This window comes from Anabrus simplex, chromosome 7, assembly GCF_040414725.1.
Source record: "Anabrus simplex isolate iqAnaSimp1 chromosome 7, ASM4041472v1, whole genome shotgun sequence".
NCBI lineage: Eukaryota > Metazoa > Arthropoda > Insecta > Orthoptera > Tettigoniidae > Anabrus > Anabrus simplex.
The window spans coordinates 162,728,344-162,755,239 of record NC_090271.1 but is presented as its reverse complement, the minus strand read 5'-3'; the positions used below and the strand labels follow the sequence as shown (position 1 = coordinate 162,755,239).

At 40.3% G+C, this 26,896-nt stretch overlaps 1 protein-coding gene across 5 annotated transcripts in view; it reads left to right on the top strand.

The window, feature by feature from the left end:
- Window positions 1-26,896, top strand: part of LOC136877406 (NADPH-dependent diflavin oxidoreductase 1) — a 162,343-nt gene that overhangs the window by 89,439 nt on the left and 46,008 nt on the right. For all 5 annotated transcript variants that reach the window (XM_067151415.2, XM_067151417.2, XM_067151418.2 and 2 more), the window contains one exon: window positions 12,936-13,098. In XM_067151415.2, coding sequence (XP_067007516.2) covers window positions 12,936-13,098 — 163 coding nt within the window. The remainder of the gene's footprint in view (window positions 1-12,935; window positions 13,099-26,896) is intronic.

The following is a 26,896-nucleotide window of genomic DNA, read 5'->3' as shown; positions in this document are numbered from 1 at the left end:
CCTAAGTTTTAGGTTATACAAGCCATGTCAATAAACCGAAGGGTAAAATACCGGGCGAGTTGGCCGTGCGGTTAGGAGCGCTCAGCTGTGAGCTCGCATCTGGGAGATAGTGGGTTCGAACCCCACTGTCGGCAGTCCTGAAGATGGTTTTCCGTGGTTTTCCATTTTCACATCAGGCAAATGCTGGGGCTGTACCTTAATTAAGGCCACAGCCGCTTTCTTCCCATTCCTAGGCCTTTCCTGTCCCATCGTCGCCATAAGACCTATCTGTGACGGTGCGACATGAAGCAAATTGAAGAAAAAAAAGGGTAAGTCACAGCACCGTAAGACATTCCTGTATTGAATAACTAAAATGTCGCCAAGACACTTTTCTTGCGTGATATGTTCAGCTTGTTAAAAGCCAAATGTAATTCATGTTATTGGCTTTACGCCCCGCTAACTACTTCTACGGTTTTCGGAGACGCGGATGTGCAGGAATTTAGTCCTGCAGGAATTCTTTTACGTGTCAGTAAATCTACCGACACGAGGATGACATATTTGAGCACCTTCAACTACCACCGGACTGAACCAGGATCGAACCTGGCAAGTTGGGGTCAGAAGGCCAGCATCTCAACCGTCTGAACCACTCAGCCCAACTTGTGAAAACTAGATGAAGTCATATTTATCTTTATCTTGTTAAACTTTTTCCCTCCACCAAGATATTTAATGTTTCTCTTTTATGGGCCCCGGAAGTGGGTAGGCCAGTTACCCCAACCATAAATATATATTTTTTTGGGAATGATAGATTATAGACCTGTAGTACTATGATCTTTCTTTCCTTCCTTCTTTCTTAATCAGTTTATCCTTCAGGGTCGGTTTTTCCCTCGGACTCAGCGAGGTATTTCGCCTCTACCGCTTCAAGGGTAGTGTCCTGGAGCGTGAGACTTTGGGTATGGTGATATAACTGGTGAGGAGGGCCATTACCTCGCTCAGGTGGCCTCACCTGCTATGTTCAACAGGTGGCTTGTTGGAGAATGGGAAGATCGGAAAGGTTAGACAAGGAAGAGGGAAGGAAATGGCCGTGGCCTTAGGTGCCTGGAGGAGAAGTGGGAAACTACGGAAAACCACTTCTTGGATGACTGAGGTGGGATTCGAAACCCCTCTACTCAGTTGACCTCCCGAGGCTGAGTAGACCCCATTCCAGCCTTCGTACTATTTGTTTATAACTTTCATGGCAGAGCCGGGAATCGAAACCGGGTCTCTGGGGATGGCAGCTTATCACATTAACAACTACACCACAGAGACGAACTAGTACTATAATGCTACCTGTATGTTTATGTTAGTGCTGAAATCCGATTTCTTACTTTACTAATGCTGAAAGTCCGAAAGTGTAATGTTATTCTTTAATATGGGAATCAGTCTAGACGGAAATGATGAAAGTGGTGTGATTTCTATCCAGGTTCGATGTTATCCTAATACTATGAGTTACAGTACATTGCATGTATATAAAAGATGCCACTTACAAACTTGCTTTTATCCGCGAATTTCTGCGCCCACAAAAGTCACTATTTTTCAAGAATGATGACATCTACACATGGTAGATTGACTGTGCTCTTTTGAACCTTTCTTCTGTCATTTTGAAGTTATTCGCGATCGCGAATAGTAAACAATCGGCTTTTAGTAACAGCTGATGCACAATGGCTGGTAGAGCTGCACGCGGTACTGGATCGTGACGTCACAGCGCGTCTCTTACGTCAGAGGCCGTTTCACTCGCCTTGCGGGAAGGCACTTATAAATACTTTTTAATGGTAGAAAACAAGGCAACTTACCACATAGTAATACGTTAACGTACTATTTCATTGGTATACTTTTCAAAAAAAAATATTTTTGAAAATTGTGTTCCCTGTTGTACGTAGATGAAAGAAACAGAACAAAATATATAGTTGTTGAATCCAAAAAGAAGTCGTGGGAAGATTTCGGTAATAACCTGGAAAGGCTAGGTCAAGCAGCAGGGAAACCTTTCTGGACAGTAATAAAGAATCTTAGGAAGGGAGGGAAAAAGGAAATGAACAGTCTTTTGAGTAATTCAGGTGAACTCATAATAGAACCCAGGGAATCACTGGAGAGGTGGAGGGAATATTTTGAACATTTTCTCAACATAAAAGGAAATCTTCCTGGTGGTGTTGCCAACAGCCAAGCTCATGGGGAGGAGGAAAATGATGGTGAAATTACGCTTAAGGAAGTGGAAAGGATGGTAAATAAACTCCATTGTCATAAAGCAGCAGGAATAGGTGAAATTAGACCTGAAATGGTGAAGTATAGTGGGAAAGGCGGGATGAAATGGCTTCATAGAGTAGTAAGATTAGCATGGAGTGTTGGTAAGGTACCTTCAGATTGGACAAAAACAATAATTGCACCTATCTATAAGCAAGGGAACAGGAAGGATTGCAACAACTATCGAGGTATCTCATTGATTAGTATACCAGGCAAAGTGTTTACTGGCATCTTGGAAGGGAGGGTACGATCAGTAGTTGAGAAGTAGTTGGATGAAAACCAGTGTGGTTTCAGACCACAGAGGGGCGGTCAGGATCAGATTTTCAGTATGCGCCAGGTAATTGAAAAATGCCGTAGTTGTATTTATGTTTCATAGATCTAGAAAAGCATATGACAGGGTACCGAGGGAAAGGATGGTCGCCATACTGGGGGACTATGGAATTAAAGGTAGGTTATTAAAATCAATCAAAGGCATTTATGTGTACAATTGGGCAGTGAGAATTGATGGTAGAATGAGTTCTTGGTTCAGGGTACTTGCAGGAGTTTCACCTTTGCTGTTCGTAGTTTACATGGATCATCTGCTGAAAGGCATAAAATGTCAGGAAGGGATTCAGTTAGGTGGAAATGTAGTAAGCAGTCTGGCCTATGCTGAATACTTGGTTATAATGGCAGATTGTACCGAAAGCCTGCAGTCTAATAACTTGGAACTTGAAAATACGTGCAGTGAGTATGGTATGAAAATTAGCCTCTCAAAGACTAAATCGATGTCAGTAGGTAAGAAATTCAACAGAATTAAATGTCAGATTGGTGATACAAAGCTAGAAGACGTCGATAATTTCAAGTATTTAGGTAGTGTGTTCTCCCAGGATGGTAATATAGTGAGATTGAATCAAGGTGTAGTAAAGCTAATGCAGTGAGCTGGCAGTTGCGATCAGCAGTATTCTGTAAGAAGGAAGTCAGCTCCCAGACAAAACTATCTTTACATCGGTCTGTTTTCAGGCCAACTTTGCTTTACGGGAGCAAAAGCTGGGTGTACTCAGGATATGTTATAAGTTAGAAGTAACAGATATGAAAGTATCGAGTATGATTGCTGGTACTAACAGGTGGGAATAATGACAAGAGGGTACTCAGAATTAGGAGATAAAGGCTAATTTAGGAATGACCTCAATGGACGAAGCTGTACGCATAAACCAGCTTTGGTGGTGGGGTCATGTGAGGCGAATGGAGGATGATAGGTTCCCTAGGAGAATAATGGACTCTGTTATGGAGGGTAAGAGAAGTAGAGGGAGACCAAGACGATGATGGTTAGACTCAGTTTCTAACGATTTAAAGATAAGGGGTATCGAACTAAATGAGACAACAGCACTAGTTGCAAATAGAGGATTGTGGTGACGTTTAGTAAATTTACAGAGGCTTGCCGACTGAACGCTGAAGGGGATAACAGTCTATAATGATAATGTATGTATGTATGTATGTATGTATGTATGTATGTATGCATGTATGTATGCATGTGGTTACAATTGACTCGAACAGGCTTCGAATCATAGGCTTGGAACACAACTCTGCTTTGTAATACTACAGAATCTGTTGCCACAAAGGAGTCTATAGTTGTGTCTGGCATAAGCCTAACTCTGCAGAGCTACTACAGGGGCTCACAAGTAATACTACACAATCGTTTGACACAAAGTGCCTCATACCTCAAGGCTGACATCTTGTAACTTATGACCTATTAGTTTTTATCAGTCTTTCGGATCTGCGCCAAGAGTTCGCACAGTGAAAATTTATTTTATAGCAGACAAATTGAGGTTCTATAACCGCTAACCTTCGCTCAGAAGTTTACAGCCTACTGGAATGCACCCATTAACAGAAATATTCTTAAAGAATTCTACAGCAAGTTATGGGCAAAAAATAACTTTTATGCTAGTGACAGATGACTGGGCAACTTGAAAAAACTCTTGTTCAGCACATTTTTCCCCCTGTATAAAACCAGAAGTTATAGTCTGTATATCCCAATAAACCAGCTTTTCCAGTAATCCAGCACCCTGCTAGTCATGAGATGGCCAGATAACTGGGATTGTACTGTTTGCAAATACATAGTCAAGGAAAAATGGCAGGGGTGATATTTCTTGCCTTCCCAATTAAAAAATCCAGATTTCCAATCTAATGTACAGCTTCCACTTGTTTACCTTGAAATTCCCAGATATAAAATTCCCTGACATTGTGAAAAATGGTATGATGTGAAGCTCCACAGTCATCCCCAGATGTTGACAGCTCGTTGCACTTATCTGCATAATCCTGGCCTGTTTTAAATTCTATTCTGGGCTATTGAGATCTGTCATAGTACTGGGATCCATGTATGAAGTCAGCACTTGAGATGTTGAGTAGGAAAATTTATGTTGCTCTTTTCCAAGAGTTTTTCAACTCTCTCAAGATGTTAAAAAAAAATTTGCAACACATTTCACAGGTATTGCAATAGTAGCAACACCTTAGCTTGTTCAGATTAAAAATAGGCAGATCTCTGTGTACAGGTAGTTCAGAATTCTTGTAGGTTTGAAATTATTTGACAAAGATAGTAGATCTACATACAGGTGGCAATATTCTTTTCAGCAGTAGGAGTCTATGATCTAATGTTACCAGATAATATGTGCAAGGTGGTATTCGGTTGGAGTCACCAAGCCTTGGGTGACGATTATTTTTCATTAAGGGTGCTGGGGTGTGATAGCCAGCAACAATTACTAAGGCGGCAGTAGATCAAATCCTGACCAAAGTATGTGAAATGAATAGTCACGTCCTTATGGTTCATGTAATATGTTACCTACTTTCCTATCCAAGTAATTTATTTTGAAAAGGTAAACTAATATTCAAAATGTCTGTGTATGTACCTGCACATGCACTACAATCTCTTTGGACAGACATTTAAGTACAGTGAAGTGAGTGATTGATAGTAGTAGTAATGACATTTTTGTATGGATTTAAAGTTATGATTTGATTCAATATATTCAATTAATTTTGTCTGTACTGTGATTGTGTTTCATATTTTGTGCAAAAGGTCATGTTTTTCTGTTTACCCTAAGACAAGGAATTTGCCATAAATGGTGCTTGCTCAGAGAGTGTCATATATGCTCCTGGTAGTAGTTCATAGTCTCCCCAGAAGATGCACTAAAACTTTTTACCTACATGTTATTCTCTGTTGGAAGTTGATCATTTTTGTTTTCCTGTTTTATTTTACACTAATGCTTCTGGCATATTGACATGAATTTTTAATAATGAATTGTCATATTTCAAATCACCTCATCGCTATCCACAAGTTTCACCCGTGAGTCTTGGTACACACAGTCAGTATATTTTTTTTTCATAGCAAACAGTTTCAAGTTGGGACAAACAGGGAGGAGTAGGGCCTCTTGCCTTGGTGAAGTCCTCGGCTGTGGGTTCGGAGGAGGAGTCCTTCAGAACAGCGAACTCGGCAGAAGAGGTGATTCACGTCTCTGTGGTGTTAGTACAGAAATCTAGTCAGGCCTTACTGTACTGCTTGTAACCATGAAAATCCACAGCCTGTTTCCAGTCATTCGACCGGGTCAGGAATGGAGTAAATGAAGCTCCCGTCTAGCGGCGAGGATAGAAATTGTGCCGGCTGCCAAAGCCTGGAGTGTGTTGCTGAAATGAATTATGACAGGGAAAACCAGAGTACCCGGAGAAAAACCTGTCCCACCTCTGCTTTGTCCAGCACAAATCTCACATGGAGTGACCAGGATTTGAACCATGGAACCCAGCTGTGAGAGGCCGGCGCACTGCTGCCTGAACTGCTTGTAACCATAAAAAACACAAACAAAATGAACCAGTAATTTAAAGAGTGCACTCCAGGGAAGCTCATATATACCTATAATGTTGTTAAGGTGCAACCAACTTATGTCTTGCAAGCTGAAACAGTCTCGGAGTCTTCAGTCATTAAAGAATCAATGCCACGGGATTGGACTTCGAATCTGTTACAGACCGTGCAAGTGTTGCAGTGCATCAGCATCGCCATGTTAAAAGGTCTCGTGCATTGGCATCTTCTGAGGGACCGTAACAAGTCCTGACATATGGTGATTGAAGAGTCTGGGAGCTCTTAGTGACAGCCCGGCACTTTATACAGTGAGTGTGTGATTGCCATTTTGCTCGAGGACAGGCTGTAGAGCAAATTATGTGCTGCACTCATGAGTGAGCAGTCTTATTTTGGATCAAATCTACTTGCTGTGAATGGGAAGGGGGCTCGAAAAAGTGCCTTAAACATTGTCAGTCTGAACACTACCTGACTGGTGTAGGCTACCATATCCAGAGGGTTCACCACCTGGCCGTATGCATAAAAAGCAGCATAGCCTTTTACTTGCAAAATATGAAGCAAATCATTCCCACAGTAAGAATAAAAATTGAAACAAAACATTTCGCTTTAAATTGTGAAGCAAATGCTTCAAGAGTGGAGGATTTGCTCGAGCCGCAAGAATTTTTTATGAATAAAAGTGACCTTTTCTTTCAAATAGAAGGTATCGCGTACCTTCAGGCTATCTGGGATGTGGTAAGGTTGCATACTTGATAACTTCCAAGGACTGATTTGTTTATTTGATCATGTAAAAGAACGTATGTATCGTTGCATTGGATATGGTGCTGGGTGGGACAAGGATGAGATGATGGTCTGTGGCCAGTATAGGCTGGAAAGTGGGCGCTGTAGCTCAAGTGTTGCAGTAGCTCACATGGCTAGTGCGCAGTAGGATGTGTGATAGTTGAGTGCTCGAGAGTTAGAAGGTTCAAGTCCCATGCAAGTATTTTTTTTTTAAGCCAGTTGCCTGGGATGTGGCAACGTTGTATACTTAATACCGGTATTTTTCACAGACTGAAACTGATTTATTTGGCCCTGACGAGGGCCGTTTGTATGGAGCTAGAGGCTAGGAAACATGTGACAGGATTTCAGTTATACATGTCGTTTAACACAGCACTTGCTCTAACTGACTACCTCCGTGGTCAATACAGAACTGCATGCAATGTTGTAAGGACCGTCTGGCCCGTTACAACATCTCAGGTGAAACAGATTTGCATGCCTCGGTGATGAGCTGTCTAAGGTGACAAGGACTGGCTGGTTCCTTTGCATGCACCAGTTGTTTTACATGGTCCCACAGAAAAAATCCAGGGGCATGAGATTGGGCAATCTGGCGGGCCAGGGGACAGGTCCTCCCCTTCCTATCCATTTATCAGGATATGTCGCATGGAGATGCTTCCGGACGACCACCGCTGCGTGCTGTGGAGCTCCGTCGTGTTGAAGCCACATCCTGCAGCGGTTAAGGAGTGGCGCAAGTTCCAAAAACGGTGGTAGTCGTCTTGGAGATACTGCAGATAGCGTTGGCTGGTCAGATGGCCCTCAAAGAAATGGGGACCGATGAGGTGATTACCCATGATTCCACACCATACATTCACGTTCCACTGTACCTGAATAGCTGTCTGTCGTACTCAGTGGGGATTATCCACACTCCAGTAATGCATATTAGTGCGATTAACGGTTCCATTGTTGTGGAATCGTGCTACGTCCGTAAATAAGAGAGTGAAGTGTATTAGTGATTGTGAAGACGCGTGTCCGTCAAATTCAAAATATACGCGCGGAAGTGAAAGTGCGACATTCAGTTCAGATGATTCTGTTGACGGCGATAATAATATGAGTGAAGATGCCAGTGATAGTAGTGACAGTGAGGTTGATGGATGGACAAATAACGATGAAACAGAGTCCTAGAACCATTTACAGGTCATTTTTGTGTCATTTAAAAGTTACATGTATTTATATTTCATCCTACTTCTCATGATAGGTGTGCTTCTGTTGCCGGTCCACAGGAAAGAATGGAGTAGTGCGCGCCTGGACAACAATTACAAGAGACTATCCTCATTTTTCCGTATTGAAAGCCTGTTAAAGGAGAACAATAAAACTTTGATTTCTACCTATTCAATACATTAAAAGCAATTATAAAATTAGGATCTCATCCTTATTTTATTGCTAAATTATTAAAAACATAGGACATGTTTTGTTCAAATTTTGAACATCTTCAGCTATAAACATTCTTAACAAGGTTAAAACCGGTAACATTATTCTATAACTTACACTTATTGTTTACTGTTAACAAACTTAATCATAATAACTATTAAAATTCTCTTGAATGTAAAGCTTTATATATTATAATTATATATATATATATAATATATTTTATTTCCATAAGGTACAACATGTGGAAAAGCTCACACCAGTAGTAACAAAATGATTTTAATGTGTATTCCAACAAATAATTTTAAGATATTCAACAACATTGACAGATTGTAAATGTATTTATACATGACTAACTAGTGACATTGTATTTCAAATATCAGAACAAGGTTTTAAAGTTTCAAACACAGCAAATAGTTATATTGTTTTAATAAGACGATGTAATATATAAAGCTTTATATTCGAGAGAATTTTAATAGTTATTATGGTTTTGTTAACAGTAAACAATAAGTGTAAGTTATAGAATGATGTTACTGGTTTTATCCTTGTTAAGAATGTTTATAGCTGAACATGTTCAAAATTTGAACGAAATATGTCCTACGTTTTTAATAATTTAGCAATAAAATAAGGATGAGATCCTAATTTTATAACTGGTTTTAATATACTGAATAGGTGGAAATCAAAATTTTATTGTTCTCTTGGACAACAATGCATTAAATTTCGTGTTTTGCATATCTGTACTCGTTTTACGGGTTCATTCGAGGTACCCATAATGAGTTAGTAGTGGCGCTCACTATTCCTGCTGTTTTCTAGCCTGTAAACGCACTTCTCGTTACATTACCCCGGTTTAGGGAGAGGGGCCGATGTCTTTCAGAATTGTAGTAAATGTGAAGGGATGCATAAAACTGGACGCAAGGGGCTGGTGGACCACCTGGTATATTCAGATACAACACTTGGTCGGATCCATAATTCATGATAATAAGCTAAGTATCTTTCACAGTTAAGTGCTTCTCTTCCGATACAAATACAAATTAATTAGATTAGTTGGAAATGGCCTCAGAATGACTGGCTTTAATACTTGAAAGACATGACAGTGGGAAAACAAGATGGATAAATACTTAAGCCATCAAAGTAAAAAAAAAAATTCAAGAATTACATCAAGTAGAACTAATCAAGAAATTATGATGAAGCACATGAATAAAATTCAAAATGTGAGAGTTAAACTGACAATCAAATGTAATAAGGTATGCTCGAAGTATAAATGTAATTCAAGATGGAGCAATTTAACAAAAAATGCCAATAGCACTCTCACATCCTGAAGTCCACAAACACAATTCTTTCAGAATCAGACCAGACTAACAAAGAAGCGTATCGTCTTATGTCATATATCACATATCAGAACAATGGACCCCCACCCCAATGCAAATCATCGCAGCCATGGCAACCCGATCACGTGACACGGAAGAAAAGAAACATGGCAGACCATATCAGAACTGAAACTAGGCACAAGGACTATTTTCACTTATTCATTTTTTGAAGTAATTTTTCGTGGTATTCAAGAAATAAAATATAAGTTAAGAAGGAAATCAAGTAACCTAAACCACCATCAAATCAATATAATAAGAAAATCAAATTGCCAAGGTAATTCAAACAAGAAACAACGTTCACATGGACTACCCATTACAATAGAATATCTTAAAACAACCTCAAATAACCTGAATCGGGCAGGAAGTAAGACAAACTTTGGCTGAGATTATGCACAGTGGTGTTCAGAGAATATACATGATTTTCGTCCTCCTCCATTGCTTTAAGAATTTCTTCTCCCAATCCAACAACTTGATAATTTTGTTTCCAGTTCTGTTCATATCAGTCTTCTTCTTCTTCAAACTGGTCTTCCCATTCTTGATTTTTTTAATTAACTTCGACGCATCTATCCATTTAACCATCATTCCTTCGTATTTATTTATTATACTTCTTTCTTTCCTTTTGTGCTTAGGACCTGAGACTTCGACAAATTTTCGGAATACAAGACAATCTCATCAGCAATAAAGTGCATTTCACTACTACAACTAGAAAGTTGCTTATCACTGTCATTTGTTTCATCGTTACTAGATCCCATTGTGTGGACTTTAAACAAACACAATGCAACTGAATGAATGTGAGCCAATGGCCAAACTCAGGTAAACGAACATGCTCTAACACGCACACAACTGAGGTGCCAGTAACGAAGTACTGGTCAGAAGATGTGGTAAGGGCCAAACAATATGAGATGCGCAGTAACTCAAGGCTTAGTTGGAAAGGGGAGGTGAAAGAGGATGAAGTGTGTTGATGGACTTCGTGTGAAAACCATGTGCAGAATGTATAGCAGTAATGGTAGCTGAGTGTAGCAGTCACGTTAATCATTTAGTGCTCCCTATACAGTAAAAGAACACTAAGAAAGAGGACATAAACTCACTTGGATGCTTTTGTAAGTACTTACGATCCTTAGCTTTATACTGTTCCAGTTTCATCTTTACGCCAAGGATGGTCTTCAAACATTGAAGTGAGTTATCTGTGCGAATGGCGGTACTTTGACTGTGCGGACAGGTGATGGACTTGTATAACAATATATTTTTTTGGGTTTTTTTAATACGCATGTCTTGGGGACCTTGATCCACTCGATTTTGATAGACTATCAACTTCAAGATATTCCATGTGTATTGACAACACTTAAATTATGTTCCATCTATAGACTGAACACCAAAAGAGAGATTTCTTGTTTCATCGATTGAGCTAGGGCAAGTGTTGTCTAGTAACTTGGCTTCCAAGTATTGTTCACGGGCATAATACAAAAAGAAGACCGGCTAACAATCTATATGTACAGGCCCTGGTTCGATTCCCAGTACTGTTACAGATGATGCAACAATTCTATCTGTTTATTATAGTTATTTTGTTGACTATGTAGTAAAGTCAATAAGTATCTGTAATTTTGCTCTAATTGTATTTAGCTTGGCTCTATGGTGTTGTGTGTTCACCAGTTGCTAGATGGCACCATTGTCTATGTCTGTGGTAGGTTTCAGTATTATCAGATCAGTACAGCCTGTGCTTTTGTGACGTATAGATGGCCGCGTCACTCTGTTTGCACCAAGGAAGAGCAGTGTTCCGTAATCCATTTTTTTGTGGTCTGAGGGTGTACCAGGAGCAGAAGTTCATAGAAGACTTTCAACACAGTACGGGGACAATGTTTTGCCACAGCGAAGTGTTTACTAGTGGATTGAACAGTTCAAAAGGAGTTGCACGAGCATAAAGAATGAGGAAAGATCCGGGCATCCTTCTGCAGCCATAACTGATGCCAATATTGAATAAGTGCATGATATGATCCTGAATAACAGACAAGTGACTGTGGCAAACCATATGCACATTAGCCATGGTTCTGCATATGAAATCATTTATAACAGCTTAACTTTCATAAAGTCTGTTTGAGATGGGTTCAGAAACAAACCAATGAAGAGCAGAAGCGCAATCGTGTGAGGATCTGTCAGCACCTACTGGACAGTCATGCTAATGAAGGTGTAACGTTTCTGAAACAGATCATCACTGGAGATGAAATATGTGTTCACCACTTCGAACCAGAGAGCAACCGTCAGAGCATGGAATGGAAGCATCCCGGATCACCAGTCAAAAAGAAATTCAGTAGTCAACCTTCTGTGGGAAAAGTGACGTTCAGTGTTTTGAGACTCTCAAGGGCCAATCCTGGAACATTACCACGAAAAGGGGGAAACGGTGAATGTTACAGTGATGCTGGTAAACAAGCTGAAACCTGCAATTCGCAAGAAATGCAGAGGTTGATTGTCTGAAGGAGTTCTTTTGGTGCATGACAATGCCTCCACACACCGCCGCCCATACCGCTCAAACTCTCCACATGGTGCGTTTCGAGTTGTTGGAGCATATTGCATACAGTTCCGGTCTCTCCCTGTCAGATTACCATCTGTTTGGTCCACTTAAACATGCTCAATTCAGTTCCGATCAACAGGTGAAGGAAGCGGTGCATATGTGGCTTGCTGTGCAACCAAAAACCTTCTTTGCAGAGGGTATCAGAAAGCTTGTGAAACTGTGAACTATGTGCATTGAAAAGCAGGGTGACTATGTTGAAAAAGGATATCAATAAAAAGTATGTATTCTTTTTGTAATAAAGTGTATAAATTGATTGCAGATACTTATTGACTTGCCCTTGTAGTTTGAACCTCTGCACCCAGGAACCATTTACTTCTTTCCATGAAGGATTTGCTTGCAAGTAAAAGGTAGTCATTTTTCATATCAAGGCAAGGAAATGCTTATACCCCTACCTTTTGTTTGAAGCTCTTGCTTTTACTTCTACCTTTTGCTCATGAGCATTTCCTTCACTTTTATGCATACAGCACAACTCTACGTGGTCAAAATTAAGCTAGAAAAATACATTTTTCTACATGGAGCATTCGAACTTTAATGGATGCTGATACCAACTGTTGGCTACAACATCAAACAGCAATAGTGCCTGTTAGTTGTAAAGATCTGACATTGACATTGTTGCTCTGAATGCTCCTTGAGCAGAATTGTAGAAACCATCAAAAGTTATGACAATATTTATGGTTAAGACGAGTTAGTTTAGTATAATATCACTTAAGAACTTGCGTAGTTGGTTGCAATTTTGTAAATCCTGTGGCAGGTGGGACGTGTCTCTGAGCACCGTTAGTCATGAACCACGCGACGACTACCTGGGAGCAACTGAGATGGAGATAGATAAGATAAAGAAGCAATTTACTCAGGATAACCCTTGCCTTGTAGAGCTGGAGAGTAACACTAGAACAACAAGCACAGATCACTTTCAGGTAATATATTGGCCTTTTTAATTCTATTTTAAGAAATATTAATAAATTGTGAAGTGAAGGCAGCATATTTACAATAAGAAATGGCTAGATGAGGATGTAATTGAATGTTGATAAGTACACAGAAGACATAGGCGTAGCAAAGTGGAAGGTTACAAGATAACATTACCTTAAGAGAGGAACAGTGATTAGATGGTCGTCATCTTGAAGTGATGTGCAACAGTTTTCTTCATCAGATCCTTTCGAGCTGATCTTTGTATTCGGAACTGTAACCACTTCATTTTGTAATTTTATGCCATATTTATCATCAGTTTATAGTTGCAGTTTCCTGAGTACTGTGTCGTGCCATAATGGCAACCAGGTATTAGTCAGTAGTCTTAACACATACTTGACCTGCTGTGTAGCATTGGTTCAATGCTTGCCCTCTATGCTCATGTTTTGTTGGCTCAAATCCTATGTTGAACATGTATTGAAAGCGGGAGTGAACATAGTGTCAGTAATTTCAATATACATCCATCTATCTATATGTCATTACACAATTCATAGCAAAAAACATTGCTCTGCCATCTTCTGTTTCAGCTTCAAGATATACACTGCTCATTGTTAGGGTTCAAAGTCTCTAACATCCAACAGCTATACAGTTAAAGTTCATCCAACATTTTTGGATATATTCTGCTCCTGTAGGGATTGTTGTATGTTTCTTGCTCTCGATGAAGCAAGTTGGAGTCAAGGTTGTAGTACCTTTATCTGGAGGAGAAGGTGGGAATTTATGGCAGCTTCAGTGTTCACTGTAACGGTGTATCATGTTTCCTCATTCACTTGCCAATGGACTAAAACTTTGTACAAGCAGCATTTTGTAGTACGTACTATTTGTTCCCACCATCCTACCCACCAAGCTGCTCATGAAGCAATTAATTCCTAGTGAATAGCATTTGTGGAAAAGTAATAATAATAATAATAATAATAATAATAATAATAATAATTGTTCCGAGGTTTCTGTGGAACAGCAGAGGTGAAAGAAGGTGCCGGGGTGAATGGGTCTAACTACAAAGCCGAGATATGAATTAAAATTTCATTAGATGTTATATTTTTGAAAATAGCAAAACTTAACAATTTTCACATAGAATTTCAAAATTTAACAAATAACAAGAAGTCAACAAATAACCGACACTCAGATACAAGACCAGGAAAAGCCAAGATTTAGAGACAATTTAACAATCTGGGCTTGAAGCCCCAAGTTTTACAATATCTGAGCTCTCAGCTCACAAACACATATTTACCAAAGGGCAGAAGTCCCCTAATAACATGGAGCACTTGCTTCCGCCTAGCAATGTCAAGCCTCCTAGAGGCACATTTCCAATACTTAAAAGAGCTGACCCGCTCTCAGTTTTCCAAGCCTATTAAAGGCAATACCAGGCTTTACCCTAAATTTCGTCAAGGCACAACTTACACAAAATGAAACAGGGGTATCTTGTACCCAGCCTACTGGGCCTTAGTAGAAAAGTAATAGGTTAAGTAAATGGCCCAAAATGCAAAAATGAATGGAGGCGTGAATTTGCACTCCTACATGAAACTTCTTAAAACCTAACAGGCACTAGGCTGATGAAATAGGGGCTATTCCCAAACTATGGAGGTGACTCATATAATGAATAAATTTAACACATTAAGGAAGAGTAGAAAATCAATTACCAAAACATAGTTGCCTCAAGACAAAATGAAGGGGAGCTCGAGAGGGTAAAGCACTCTCTATCCCCGATTTACATGTTTATAGAGATGGATTACATGGTAAAGGTTTCGGACCTTCCCCGCGGGTTAAAATGCTGAGCTAGCAAGAAATAAAGATGTTAAGCGGCCATTACCTTACTGAAGAACTGGTGCCTGAAGAAAGAGGCGCTTCCCGCCTCCTGCTACACGTCCATACACTAAGTTAGATGTTGATGAAGTGGCCGAGAGACAAGAAAATCAGCAGTTTTTATACCCTCGGGGAAGATTTGAGACCTTTCACGAATAATTAAGACACATCCACAGGCTTTTATTGGGTACAGTACACAGTTACACACAAAATCGAAGAAGACATATGGGATTGGCTGAAAATTAATTACAGAAATAATTGATTGCCTAACTTCAAAACTGGCGGAAAGAAAAGATTAATATTGTCAACCCACAAATGAAAGAACAAAATTTAGTAATAAGAAAACTTATGAGTACAAAATATCTTCCAGAAAGTTTCCTCACTTCGCACCAGGGTGCATGATCATAGTTTTTTAGTAGACATCTATGAGAGAATGTCCAAACTTCTTGATAAATAGTAAACAAAACATGTTGAAATTCACACATTGACATCTTCCGAGGAAAGTTTAAGTAGATCCAGTTTTAAGTTCACAGTTTCTCCTGTCGAGGACATACTTTAAGGCGGAAAATTCAAATGTGCGGCGTAGAGGTGTATCAGCTGGTACAGACCTTCCCCCCTCCCAAGTGTCCTTCCAAGGGGTGACACAGAAGAAAAAATTATTGAAGAAAATTTGTAATTTCTTTCAGATAGATTTGTGGAAGAGTATGGATGAGACATTAAGAATTTCCAAAGTCTTTTAACCTGGATTTGTAGAAGTATTTTGAAGAACGTTAAAAAAAAATGTTTAAGTCTCTTTTTTTTTTGAAGTAGATGGGTAGAAATTATTTAAACACCAGCTTGAGAAAGTCTTTGTTGTTGTATACTTGAAATACATGCTGCCAATTTTGACGGCAAGACCTGCCGCCGCTGCCGATATCCAGTTGAGGTCGCCCGGACCCCTCAAGTACCCTGAGATACACCTCTCCCGCTACTATGAGAGGGGTAGTCATGGTGAAGGACGCCGCAGATCAAAGGTACATGTATAGACCCCAGATGAGCTGGCGGTCGGTGCGCCGCACTTCTGCCCTTCCCGGGTGATGGACTCCGGCGCGTCGTACACAGGAAGACATCACGGGAGTGGAGTGGGCCCTTACCCCACTTCGGTGGCTGTACTGTGACGAACGGATGCAGGGCACTAAAACAGTCAGATCTCCGCGGCAAAATTTGTTGGTGACTTTTTATTTAAGGGTACGATCTTTGTAAGTGAGGCTGAGGGGCCAGCGGCGTGGAAATTTTTTTGCCACAGTTGTTGTTTTGCAGGAGGCGGGGCTTGGTAATGGGCACAAGGGAAAGGACAGCAGAATAACCAGAGGGGAAGATCGTACAAACGTATACAGAGCAGAAAAGAGAACAAAGAGCAGAAGGCCTAAAACTTAGAAAAATATAACCTTCTGAGTTCCAGCAAAGTTTAGTGGCTAAGTTAACAAAGGTATTACACAGGCTTAATCAGTGAAATATGGACCCTAAAGATCCTCTCGGTGGCTGGATTGCTCACCAACAATGTAACCGGAGTTAGGAAATCTAAAATGATGCACAGCCCGTGAAATTTGGGGGCAAGCTTGCCCGCGTGAACAAAGTTCTGAACCATGACTTGATCTCCTACCTTTAGATTGGTGGGCCTCCGTCCATGATCATATCTTTCCCTAACCTTTTCATGAGAAACTTTAAGATTGGCCTTAGCCTTCTTCCATAGATCTCTAATATTATCGGGATCTATTGTCTCAGGTAGAATATCACTAAGAGACCAAATGTTAGAGAGCGGCGTGTTGCGTACAAACTTAAACATCAACGAAGCTGGAGTGAACTTATGAGATTCATGAACCGCCAAATTCAAAGAGAAGGCTAACCAATGCAGGGACGTTTCCCACCTAGAATGATCATCATGTTGATAGGCAATTAGAGCTGACCTGAGATTACGATTGACCTGTTCTGCCAGAGATGGTTGAGGATAGTATGCAGAAGTAGTTACATGAGAGATGGACAGATCAAAACAGAATTTACGGAAGAGATTGGAGGTGAAAGCTTTAGCATTGTCAGAAACAATATATTGACACGGACCAAAAGAAGCAAAGATGGATTTTAAACAAGAAATGGTGGACCGAGCGGTAGCCAGCTTAGTCAGAAATAACCAGGAAAATCTTGTGAAACCATCTACACACACAAGGATGAACTTGTTGGCATTCCCCTTTGATTGGAGGAAGGGTCCTACGTAGTCGATGTAGAGGCGTTCCATGGGGTGCGATGCTTGGTGAGAAGATAGTAGCCCTAGCTTAGTAGACAAGGTGGGCTTACTAAGCAGACAAGATTTACAAGCTTTTACCAATTCACGGATTTCACTGTCCATATCTTTCCAAATGAACATTTCTCGGGTTTTGAAGATGCCTAATTGCGCCCCTAGTGGGGTCTCATGGTAGTACTTGAATATCATAGGTACAAGAACAGCTGGAACCACAATCATCTTCTGGTCATGCCTTGACGGGCAATATAAAACCCCATTCCTCAACACATAAGGGACGACATGTTCCCCAGAAGAAAGGGTTTCCATGATAGGGGCCAGCGTCCGATCTTCACGTTGATATTTTTCAATATCCCTAAACAATATGGGAGCATCAGTTAGAATGACATTTACACCAGGAGGTATGGATTCGGGAAGTGAAGAACTGTCTTCCTGTTCAGAGGTCTCTACGTCATTAGAAAACATGTGGTTTAGTCCGTTCGCTACAATATTTTCAGACCCGCTTATAAGCGTAACATCAAACTGGAAGGCAGAAATTCTGATGGCCCAGCGAGCTATATGACCAGTACGACACGGCCTAGCTAAGATCCAACTTAAGGCTTGGTTATCTGTTTCCAAGTCGAACTTGATGTGTTCCAGATAGAGGCGGAACTTCTCTAGCGCAAATAAGACTGCCAAACCTTCAAGTTCATAGATGGAATACTTGGCTTCTTGAGCCGATAGAGTCCTAAATGCACAGGCGATGGGTCGCCTCCCTAGTTCAGTCTCTTGAAGAAGGACTGCAGCCGCCGCCACCGCCGCGTCGGTTTGGATGATGAATTTCTTCGAGAAATCAGGCATAGCAAGTACAGGAGCGTTACAAAGAGCTAATTTGAGGTCTTTGAAAGCGGCTTGTTGAGAAGGCCCCCACTCGAATTTCACGCCTTTCCTACGAAGCAAGTTCAAGGGCACCGCTCTGTTAGCATAGTTAGGAATAAAATTCCTGAAGAAATTCACCATGCCAATGAATCTGGCAATACCTTTGATGTCCTTGGGAGGTTTAAAATCACGGATGGCCTGTGTTCTAGAATGATCCACTGCGACACCATCGGGCGACACAATATGCCCTAAAAATAACATGGAAGGCTTAGCGAAAGCAACCTTAGATAAATTCACAGTTAACCCTGCCTTACGAAGGCGATTAAGGACCTCTTTCAGATGATTTAGATGCTCTTCAAAGGTCTCAGAAAATACGACATCATTGAGATAATGGTATAAGTATTCAAACTTGATGTCGGACAAGACCCTATCTAGCAGTCTGGTAAGCACAGCTGCTCCCGTGGGGAGCCCGAAGAACTAAGCTTTCCGAAACTATGAGAAACAAGAGTGAAGATCGGGAAGGGGCACAGACTGTAACACCACCTTCCGATTTAATGCCCTGTAGTCAATCACAGGCCTGAAGCCACCTCGGGGCTTCGGAACCAAGAAAATAGGTGATGAATACGCCGACTTAGAGGGTCGAATACCATCCTTCAGCATTTGATCAATGATCTCTTTAAGAGCCTTCATTTTAGGATGAGAAAGCCTGTATGGAGGAAACCTAACTGGAATCGAATCAGTAACCTCAATCTTGTATTCAGTAAGGTTAGTAACACCAAGGGTATCGGAGAAAACCTCTGGAAACGACTGACACAACTTACAAGTACTCTCAGCCTGCTCCTCAGGTAGATGTCTAAGGTCTAACAACATCTCATCCTGGGTAGGCGAAACAGATGAACACGACACAGAATTACATTTTAGTAAGGAGATTTTGAAATTACTAGCAAATTTGAAAGTGCACGACTTGCTCTGAATGTCGAGTACAAGACCGGTGTGAGACAAGAAGTCCGCTCCTAATATAATGGGGCAAGACAAATGCCTAGCCACAAACATTGATGGTTATGAATTTCATGTTTTTGGTCCGTATTGAACTGAGAATAATATATAAGTAATAATAATAACGTAAATGTTTCCACCTTTTCAATACAATATATTCACAAAATTACAAAATTATACGGTACTAGTTTCGACCCATCTAGGGGTCATCATCAGCCGTATTGGAGCAAAGATCATTTGTGGCGAAATCCTAAGACAATATTATTTTAAAGAATAACAAGTGAAATGAGATGTTATGGTAATAGTATGTATATTCCTTGTATTATTAACTATTACCATAACATCTCATTTCACTTGTTATTCTTTAAAATAATATTGTCTTAGGATTTCGCCACAAATGATCTTTGCTCCAATACGGCTGATGATGACCCCTAGATGGGTCGAAACTAGTACCGTATAATTTTGTAATTTTGTGAATATATTGTATTGAAAAGGTGGAAACATTTACGTTATTATTATTATTACTTATATATTAGCCACAAACAGTTTAACTTTCCAAGTAAATTTAGCCATCCTAATTTTGGCAAAGATGAAACCTACAATTTCTGATGGAGAAGTGTCAGCCGAAACGCATTGAACCGAAGACGGACAATAATTGGAAAACTTACAGGCAGACTTTAATTTAGAGTACCATTCAGCTGAAATAATGGAACACACACTCCCAGAATCTAATAGAGCTGTAACAGGTTCATTATTCAATTCAATTTTGAGAAATGGTACCAGTGCGGGGGTCTCCGCCGCAATCTTAAGACATTCTTTAGGGCATTCAAATGTGGGGTTGGAAGACTTTCTACCTTGTTTTGAGCCTGAGATTTCGGATGGTTTACTTGGGGCTGAGCCTTGAAAAGATGAATTTGCCGAATCAGCTGAAGCCACTAGTCACTTTTGATTATTTGCTTTGGTGGAAGTTGCACCAGAAGTTGAGCAGGAGGGGGTGCTATTAGTATTAGGGCAATTCTAGGCTATATGGGAAAACGAGCCGCATTTAAAAAGCAGTCTTGGGTTGACCCTGCTCTATTCTTTGTCCCGCTAGATTTAACCAAAGGACACTTGTTCCGGAGATGATCTGCCGACCCACAAGTATAACATTTGCGGGTCATGGAAGTTCGGCGAGGTGGAGGCCGAAAATGACTAGAGGACGGAGGGGGCTCCTTCGCAAAACGTAAGGTGTCGGCATATCTAACTCCTTCAGCTGAGACAGCCATAGCCTTCAACTCGGCAAAAGTTTGCGGACGCGACGCAAAACACAAGTATGACCTGTATGGTGGGGAAATGCCTTCCACAATGGCCTGCACAATTTGATTTTCAGGAAAATGAAGAGCAAATACCCTCGTGTAGAATTTAATGTCTTAGATGAAGTCGGCAAGATTTTCATCCAGTCGCTGTACTCTATAATAATACTTTTGTATTAATGAAGACCTTGCCCTAGCCGGAATAAAATTTGCCTGAAGGTGTGCATGAAAATCTTCAATAGTTGATTGTTCAGCAATTTCCCTAACGATCTTGTCCGAGAGGACATCTATGGAGGAACGGTAAATAATTTAAAGAATTTGACACGGAGAAAGAGAAAAGACAAGAGCGTGATCCTGGAACTCGACTAAAAATCTTAGAAATGAAATTACATCACTAGTAAAGTTAACGGAGAACTTAGAAATACCCCTAAGCAACATCGCTAAAGGGTGAGGCAAACTACTGAACCCGGGTGACATAGTAGGTAAAGGCCTAAGGGGCAGAGAAGCTGTTTCAGAGACTGCCTTATTCAACACAAATGGTGGGATTGAGGTACGGCGCTCAGATTCGTTTTCTAATGGGGCAGAAGTTTGTTGAGTTGCTACCGATTTTCTACCTTCTTCATCCTTGGAAGAATCCTCCTCGCTAGCTATGTTTACCACAGGGGGCTGGTCGGTTTTGGGAGTAGCAGATCCAGATAACAACTGACTAACCTTACTGGACATTTTGGAAAGATGTTCAACAAGAGCACTAGCCTCCTTACCCTGAACGTCGTTTAACTTAAGATTCAATAGATCACTAACTCTATGGTAAAAATGGAACAGTCTAGCTTCTACTCTTTTAAGTTGATTTGGGGATGGATCACCTACTTCAAAAAAACTAACTACGGATGATAGCTCAGTAGTGTTGTCAGTGATCGTGGAGAGAGCCTCATCGATATCTGTCTCTCCCAAGTTTGGGATACTAATTGGCAATTAAGGGATTCTTTAAGCTTGGTGGTATCGGCCGCAACCGTGCCTCCAGATTGAACATTTCTAATAGCTAATTCATAAATTAATTCCTCCTTGCGCAAATAGCCGGGATGGAGGACTTCGCAAGGGCTGGACATGATGACAGAAACTTTACAAAATTTACAATTTTAAAAGATCGGAACAGAAAATTCCAGCGACTGAGAAAATTGTTAGAGTTCAAATCAAAAGCAATGTTTAGCCGTCAAAAGGGGCTTAACTGAGACCCATTCATCCACGCTCTGTTACCACTTGTTCCGAGGTTTCTGTGGAACAGCAGAGGTGAAAGAAGGTGCCGGTGTGAATGGATCTAACTACAAAGCCGAGATATGAATTAAAATTTCATTAAATGTTATATTTTTGAAAGTAGCAAAACTTAACAATTTTCACATAGAATTTCAAAATTTAACAAATAACAAGAAGTCAACAAATAACCGACACTCGGATACAAGACCAGGAAAAGCCAAGATTTAAGAGACAATTTAACAATCTGGGCTTGAAGCCCCAAGTTTTACAATATCTGAGCTCTCAGCTCACAAACACATATTTACCAAAGGGCAGAAGTCCCCTAATAACATGGAGCACTTGCTTCCGCCTAGCAATGTCAAGCCTCCTAGAGGCACATTTCCGATACTTAAAAGAGCTGACCCGCTCTCAGTTTTCCAAGCCTATTAACGGCAATACCAGGCTTTACCCTAAATTTCATCAAGGCACAACTTACACAAAATGAAACGGGGGTATCTTGTACCCAGCCTACTGGGCCTTAGTAGAAAAGTAATAGGTTAAGTAAATGGCCCAAAATGCAAAAATGAATGGAGGCGTGAATTTGCACTCCTACATGAAACTTCTTAAAACCTAACAGGCACTAGGCTGATGAAACAGGGGCTATTCCCAAACTATGGAGGTGACTCATGTAATGAATAAATTTAACACATTAAGGAAGAGTAGAAAATCAGTTACCAAAACGTAGTTGCCTCAAGACAAAATGAAGGGGAGCTCGAGAGGGTAAAGCACACTCTATCCCCGATTTACATGTTTATAGAGATGGGTTACATGGTAAAGGTTTCGGACCTTCCCCGCGGGTTAAACTGCTGAGCTAGCAGCGGCCATTATCTTACTGAAGAACTGGTGCCTGAAGAAAGAGGCGCTTCCCGCCTCCTGCTACACGTCCATACACTAAGTTAGATGTTGATGAAGTGGCCGAGAGACAAGAAAATCAGCAGTTTTTATACCCTCGGGGAAGATTCGAGACCTTTCATGAATAATTAAGACACACCCACAGGCTTTTATTGGCTACAGTACACAGTTACACACAAAATCAAAGAAGACATATGGGATTGACTGAAAATTAATTACAGAAATAATTGATTGCCTAACTTCAAAACTGGCGGAAAGAAAAGATTAATATTGCCAACCCACAAATGAAAGAACGAAATTTAGTAATAAGAAAACTTATGAGTACAAAATATCTTCAAGAAAGTTTCCTCACTTCGCACCAGGGTGCATGATCATAGTTTTTTTAGTAGAGACATCTATGAGAGAATGTCCAAACTTCTTGATAAATAGTAAACAAAACATGTTGAAATTCACACAGTGACATCTTCCGAGGAAAGTTTAAGTAGATCCAGTTTTGAGTTCACAGTTTCTCCTGTAGAGGACATACAAGACATATTTTAAGGCGGAAAATTCAAATGTGCGGCGTAGAGGTGTACCAGCCGGTACGATAATAATAACAATGTTATTATTCATGATGTATATTTTGGGTTATTCTGTGTAATGAACTATACAAACACTCAGCACTTTTCAAAATGAACCTTGCCTTTCTTCATTCGGAGAAAACAGAAAAACGAAACATGACCTATCAAAGGTTGCTAAGAGAAAGGAATAAAGAACTTAAAGGTGCCCTAAGATGTAATAGGGACTCCATTTTAGCCACATGGTAGCGACAACAAATGGCAACAGTAAAGCATCATTTTCTGATGGTTCTAATAATAGGTAGCTTACTGTTGCCATTTGTTGTCCCTAGCATGGGGCTAAAATGGCATGCCTATTACATCTCAGGGCACCATTTTTAAAGTTCTTTGTTGCTTTCTCTTAGCAACCTTTGATGCGTCGTGTTTCCATTTTGCTGTTTACTCCTGATAAATTCAAGGTTCCGTTTGAAACTCGTTGAGAGAGTTTGTATAGTTCATTACACGGCATAAATCCAAAATGTACATCATGAATAGTTACACGGGCCGTGAAAGTCCTAAATGATATTAATGTTATTGTTTTTACATCCCAATTACTACTGTCAATGGTTTTTGAAGATGCCGAGGTGCCAGAATTTTGTCCCGCATGAGTTTTTACATGCCAGTAAATCTACCAACACGAACTAATGTATTCAAGCAGCTTCAGATACCACCGGACTGAGCCAGAATCAAACCTGCCAAGGTGGGGTCAGAAGGCCAGCGCCTCATCCATCTGAACCACTCAGCCCAGCATTTGAGAAAACATACTGCATTCAGTGCCTTTCATAATAACATACCTGTGTGAATGTATCCGTTTTTTGCTCTCTCACAAATGAAAATGAACAGAAACAGAGCTAATGTACAGGCTGAACTTCGGTTCGAGTGACCATGCTTGTAAAATGGTGGTTAGTCTTTCGAAAACAGTACCATTGGTCTCATTGATCCAACAATTGCACTAAGTGGATTTTCTTAAGTAAGTTTCCAGGTCCAGACTGTTATAATTATTAACCAAGTGTCACCTTGTTTTATAATTTCCTACCGAGCGAGTTTGCCATTTGGTTAGGGGCGTGCAGCTATGAGCTTGCATTCGGGAGATACTGGGTTCGAACCCTACTGTTAGCAGCCCTGAAAATGGTTTTTCATGGTTTACCATCTTCAAACCAGGCAAATGCTGAGGCTGTACCTAAATTTAAGGTTACGACCACACGTAGCCCTTTCCTGTCCCATCATAGCCATAAGACTTTGTCCATTGTTCTATAATTTCTATGAATATAAAATTATCTTTATGCAAACAATGTTAAATGATCTTTAAAGAAAATATTAGTCTTAAATCTACATATATAAAATAAGAGTTTTGTCTGTACATTTCTCAGAATTTGAAATGTGGTATTTCTGTATCGGTCATATCCCCAGTAACAAGGAAATGCACTTTTTACTTTTCCGTAATTTCTGTCTGTCTGTCTGTCTGTCTGTCTGTCTGTCTGTCTGTCTGTACACGCATCACGAAAAATGGCTGAAGAGAATTTAATGGAAATCAGTATGTTAAATCAGGGGATGAGCCACTACAATCCAGCCTATAAATCATTTTATTCTCACTGAGTGAAATGGTAGTTTAGGGGAAGGCCTAAAATTGAATTCTCAAATATTATATTAGTATCTGAGAAAGTTCTGTACCGGAGAGAAGACTGCTATTCTATGGACGCATTATGTGAAGGGATGAAAGCTATGTACGAGGAGAGTGATGGATTTGACTGTGGATGGGACTAGAAATAGGGGGAGACCAAGAAACAGATGGGCAGATAATCTACGAGAAGGTCTGAAGGAAAAGAAATTAAGGAAAGGTGATGTGTGGGATAGGATAAAATGGAAAAGACTTTCCAGAAACATCGACCCTGCTTGAAGCGGGAGGAGGAGGAGGAGAAGAAGAAAAAGTCCTATCGATAAATACTAAATACTAAAGTTATATAGAATGAAATTTCTGATCATTTATGTCTTATACATTTTTACCGTATTGGCTGTAATAACACAAATATTCATGAATTTGTATTTTTGTTGTTAAGTCCATATCAGCATCGAGCCATGAGAAAATGGGTAACAGAATTTAATGAAAATCGGTATATAAAGCCGGGGAATAAAAAACTACAGTCTAAGCTATAAATAATTTTATTCACCCTAGATGAAATTATAGTTTAGGGGAAGGTGCCTAAAATTTAATTTTTAAATACCTATGTCATTGGTCCTATGAAAAAGTACTACATAATAAAAGTTGTAGAGAATACAATTTCCGATCATTTATGTTTTATTCACTTTACCGTACCAACTATGATAAGAGTAGTATTTCAGAGTTGGAAGAAAACTAAATGTGAAGGCCTACAATATCAAAAGCGCATAAACCGAGCTCGATAGCTGCAGTCGCTTAAGTGCGGCCAGTATCCAGTATTCGGGAGATAGTAGGTTCGAACCCCACTGTCGGCAGCCCTGAAAATAGTTTTCCATGGTTTCCCATTTTCACACCAGGCAAATGCTGGGGCTGTACCTTAATTAAGGCCACGGCCGCTTCCTTCCCACTCCTAGCCCTTTCCTGTCCCATCGTTGCCGTAAGACCTATCTGTGCCGGTGCGACGTAAAACAACTAGCAATTACAAAAAAAACGCGTAACATTGATCAACAATAATATTACATTGACCATTGTTTGCTGAGATGGTTCTTTGTCTCTTAGGCTGCCACTCAACTCCGATAGATGGGATTACTGCTGCATACCAAGTGTAACAGCCTGACTGAAAATTGGCGGAAAATAGCTGGGGAGTTAGAAAACATTCTTCTTTAGCTTGCTGTTCCTCTGGTTCATAATCGTTTCTGATACTGCTGGTACATAACACACTGGTTCATCATAGTATTCCAGCTATTTGATCCCTACTCTGACGCGCTGTTTTGAATGAGCATTGTGCACACTTAAAGCAGAGGCTTACTTAGTAGTAGTAGTAGTAGTAGTAGTAGTAGTAGTAGTATGACCTGGTCTAGAATTACAATTTAGGCCTATTCCTAATTATAGTTAGAGCCCTGCACGGATGTGGATATCCGTGAAGTTAGTGTCTTCGCAGATACAAACTGTATGGCAGTGATGATGATTTGCTGATAATTTCTAAATATTGACATTTATTGATTTTCAGTCAGGTACACTCTTGTTTTTCCTTGTGATTAGATGACCCTTGACATTGATATAGAATAGTGATATATAAAGAGCCTTGAAACCATAAAGCCGTAAATCTGACCTAAGCCTAACTGGCTCCTGCCAGCAATTAATGGAAGGAAGGAACAAAGGTCAGTACGTCGCTAGTTGTCACAAGACAAAAACAAGGCAGGCACGCTACCCCTACATCACTGGACCGGCTCTATTCTTACCTAAAGCAGATTTAAAAACCAAACTTACGACTGTTGGGCCTACTCAAGCTTGAAAAATGTCTCCGAAGGCTTAGACCACGACTGGGTGCTGAGCGAGTACCATCTTAAATTTAAGAAACTTCGTAGGAGGACAAAAAAAAAAAAGATTTGGGCAAACTAAAAGACATTGGGAACTGAGATGGAGAGTGTGGAAGTGGACTGGGACACGTTTAAGAAGGCATTTGTAAGTTGTGCAGAATAGCTGAAAGAGCGAAAGGTAAAGAGACCCCATCTTGGAAAGAGGGGGTTAACGAAGCAGTGAAAAATATGAAGAAAGCATGGCTGTTATGGAATAGGGAGAAAACAAAAGAAAGGGTCAGCAAATGAAAAGAAAATGCAAGGAATTAATGAG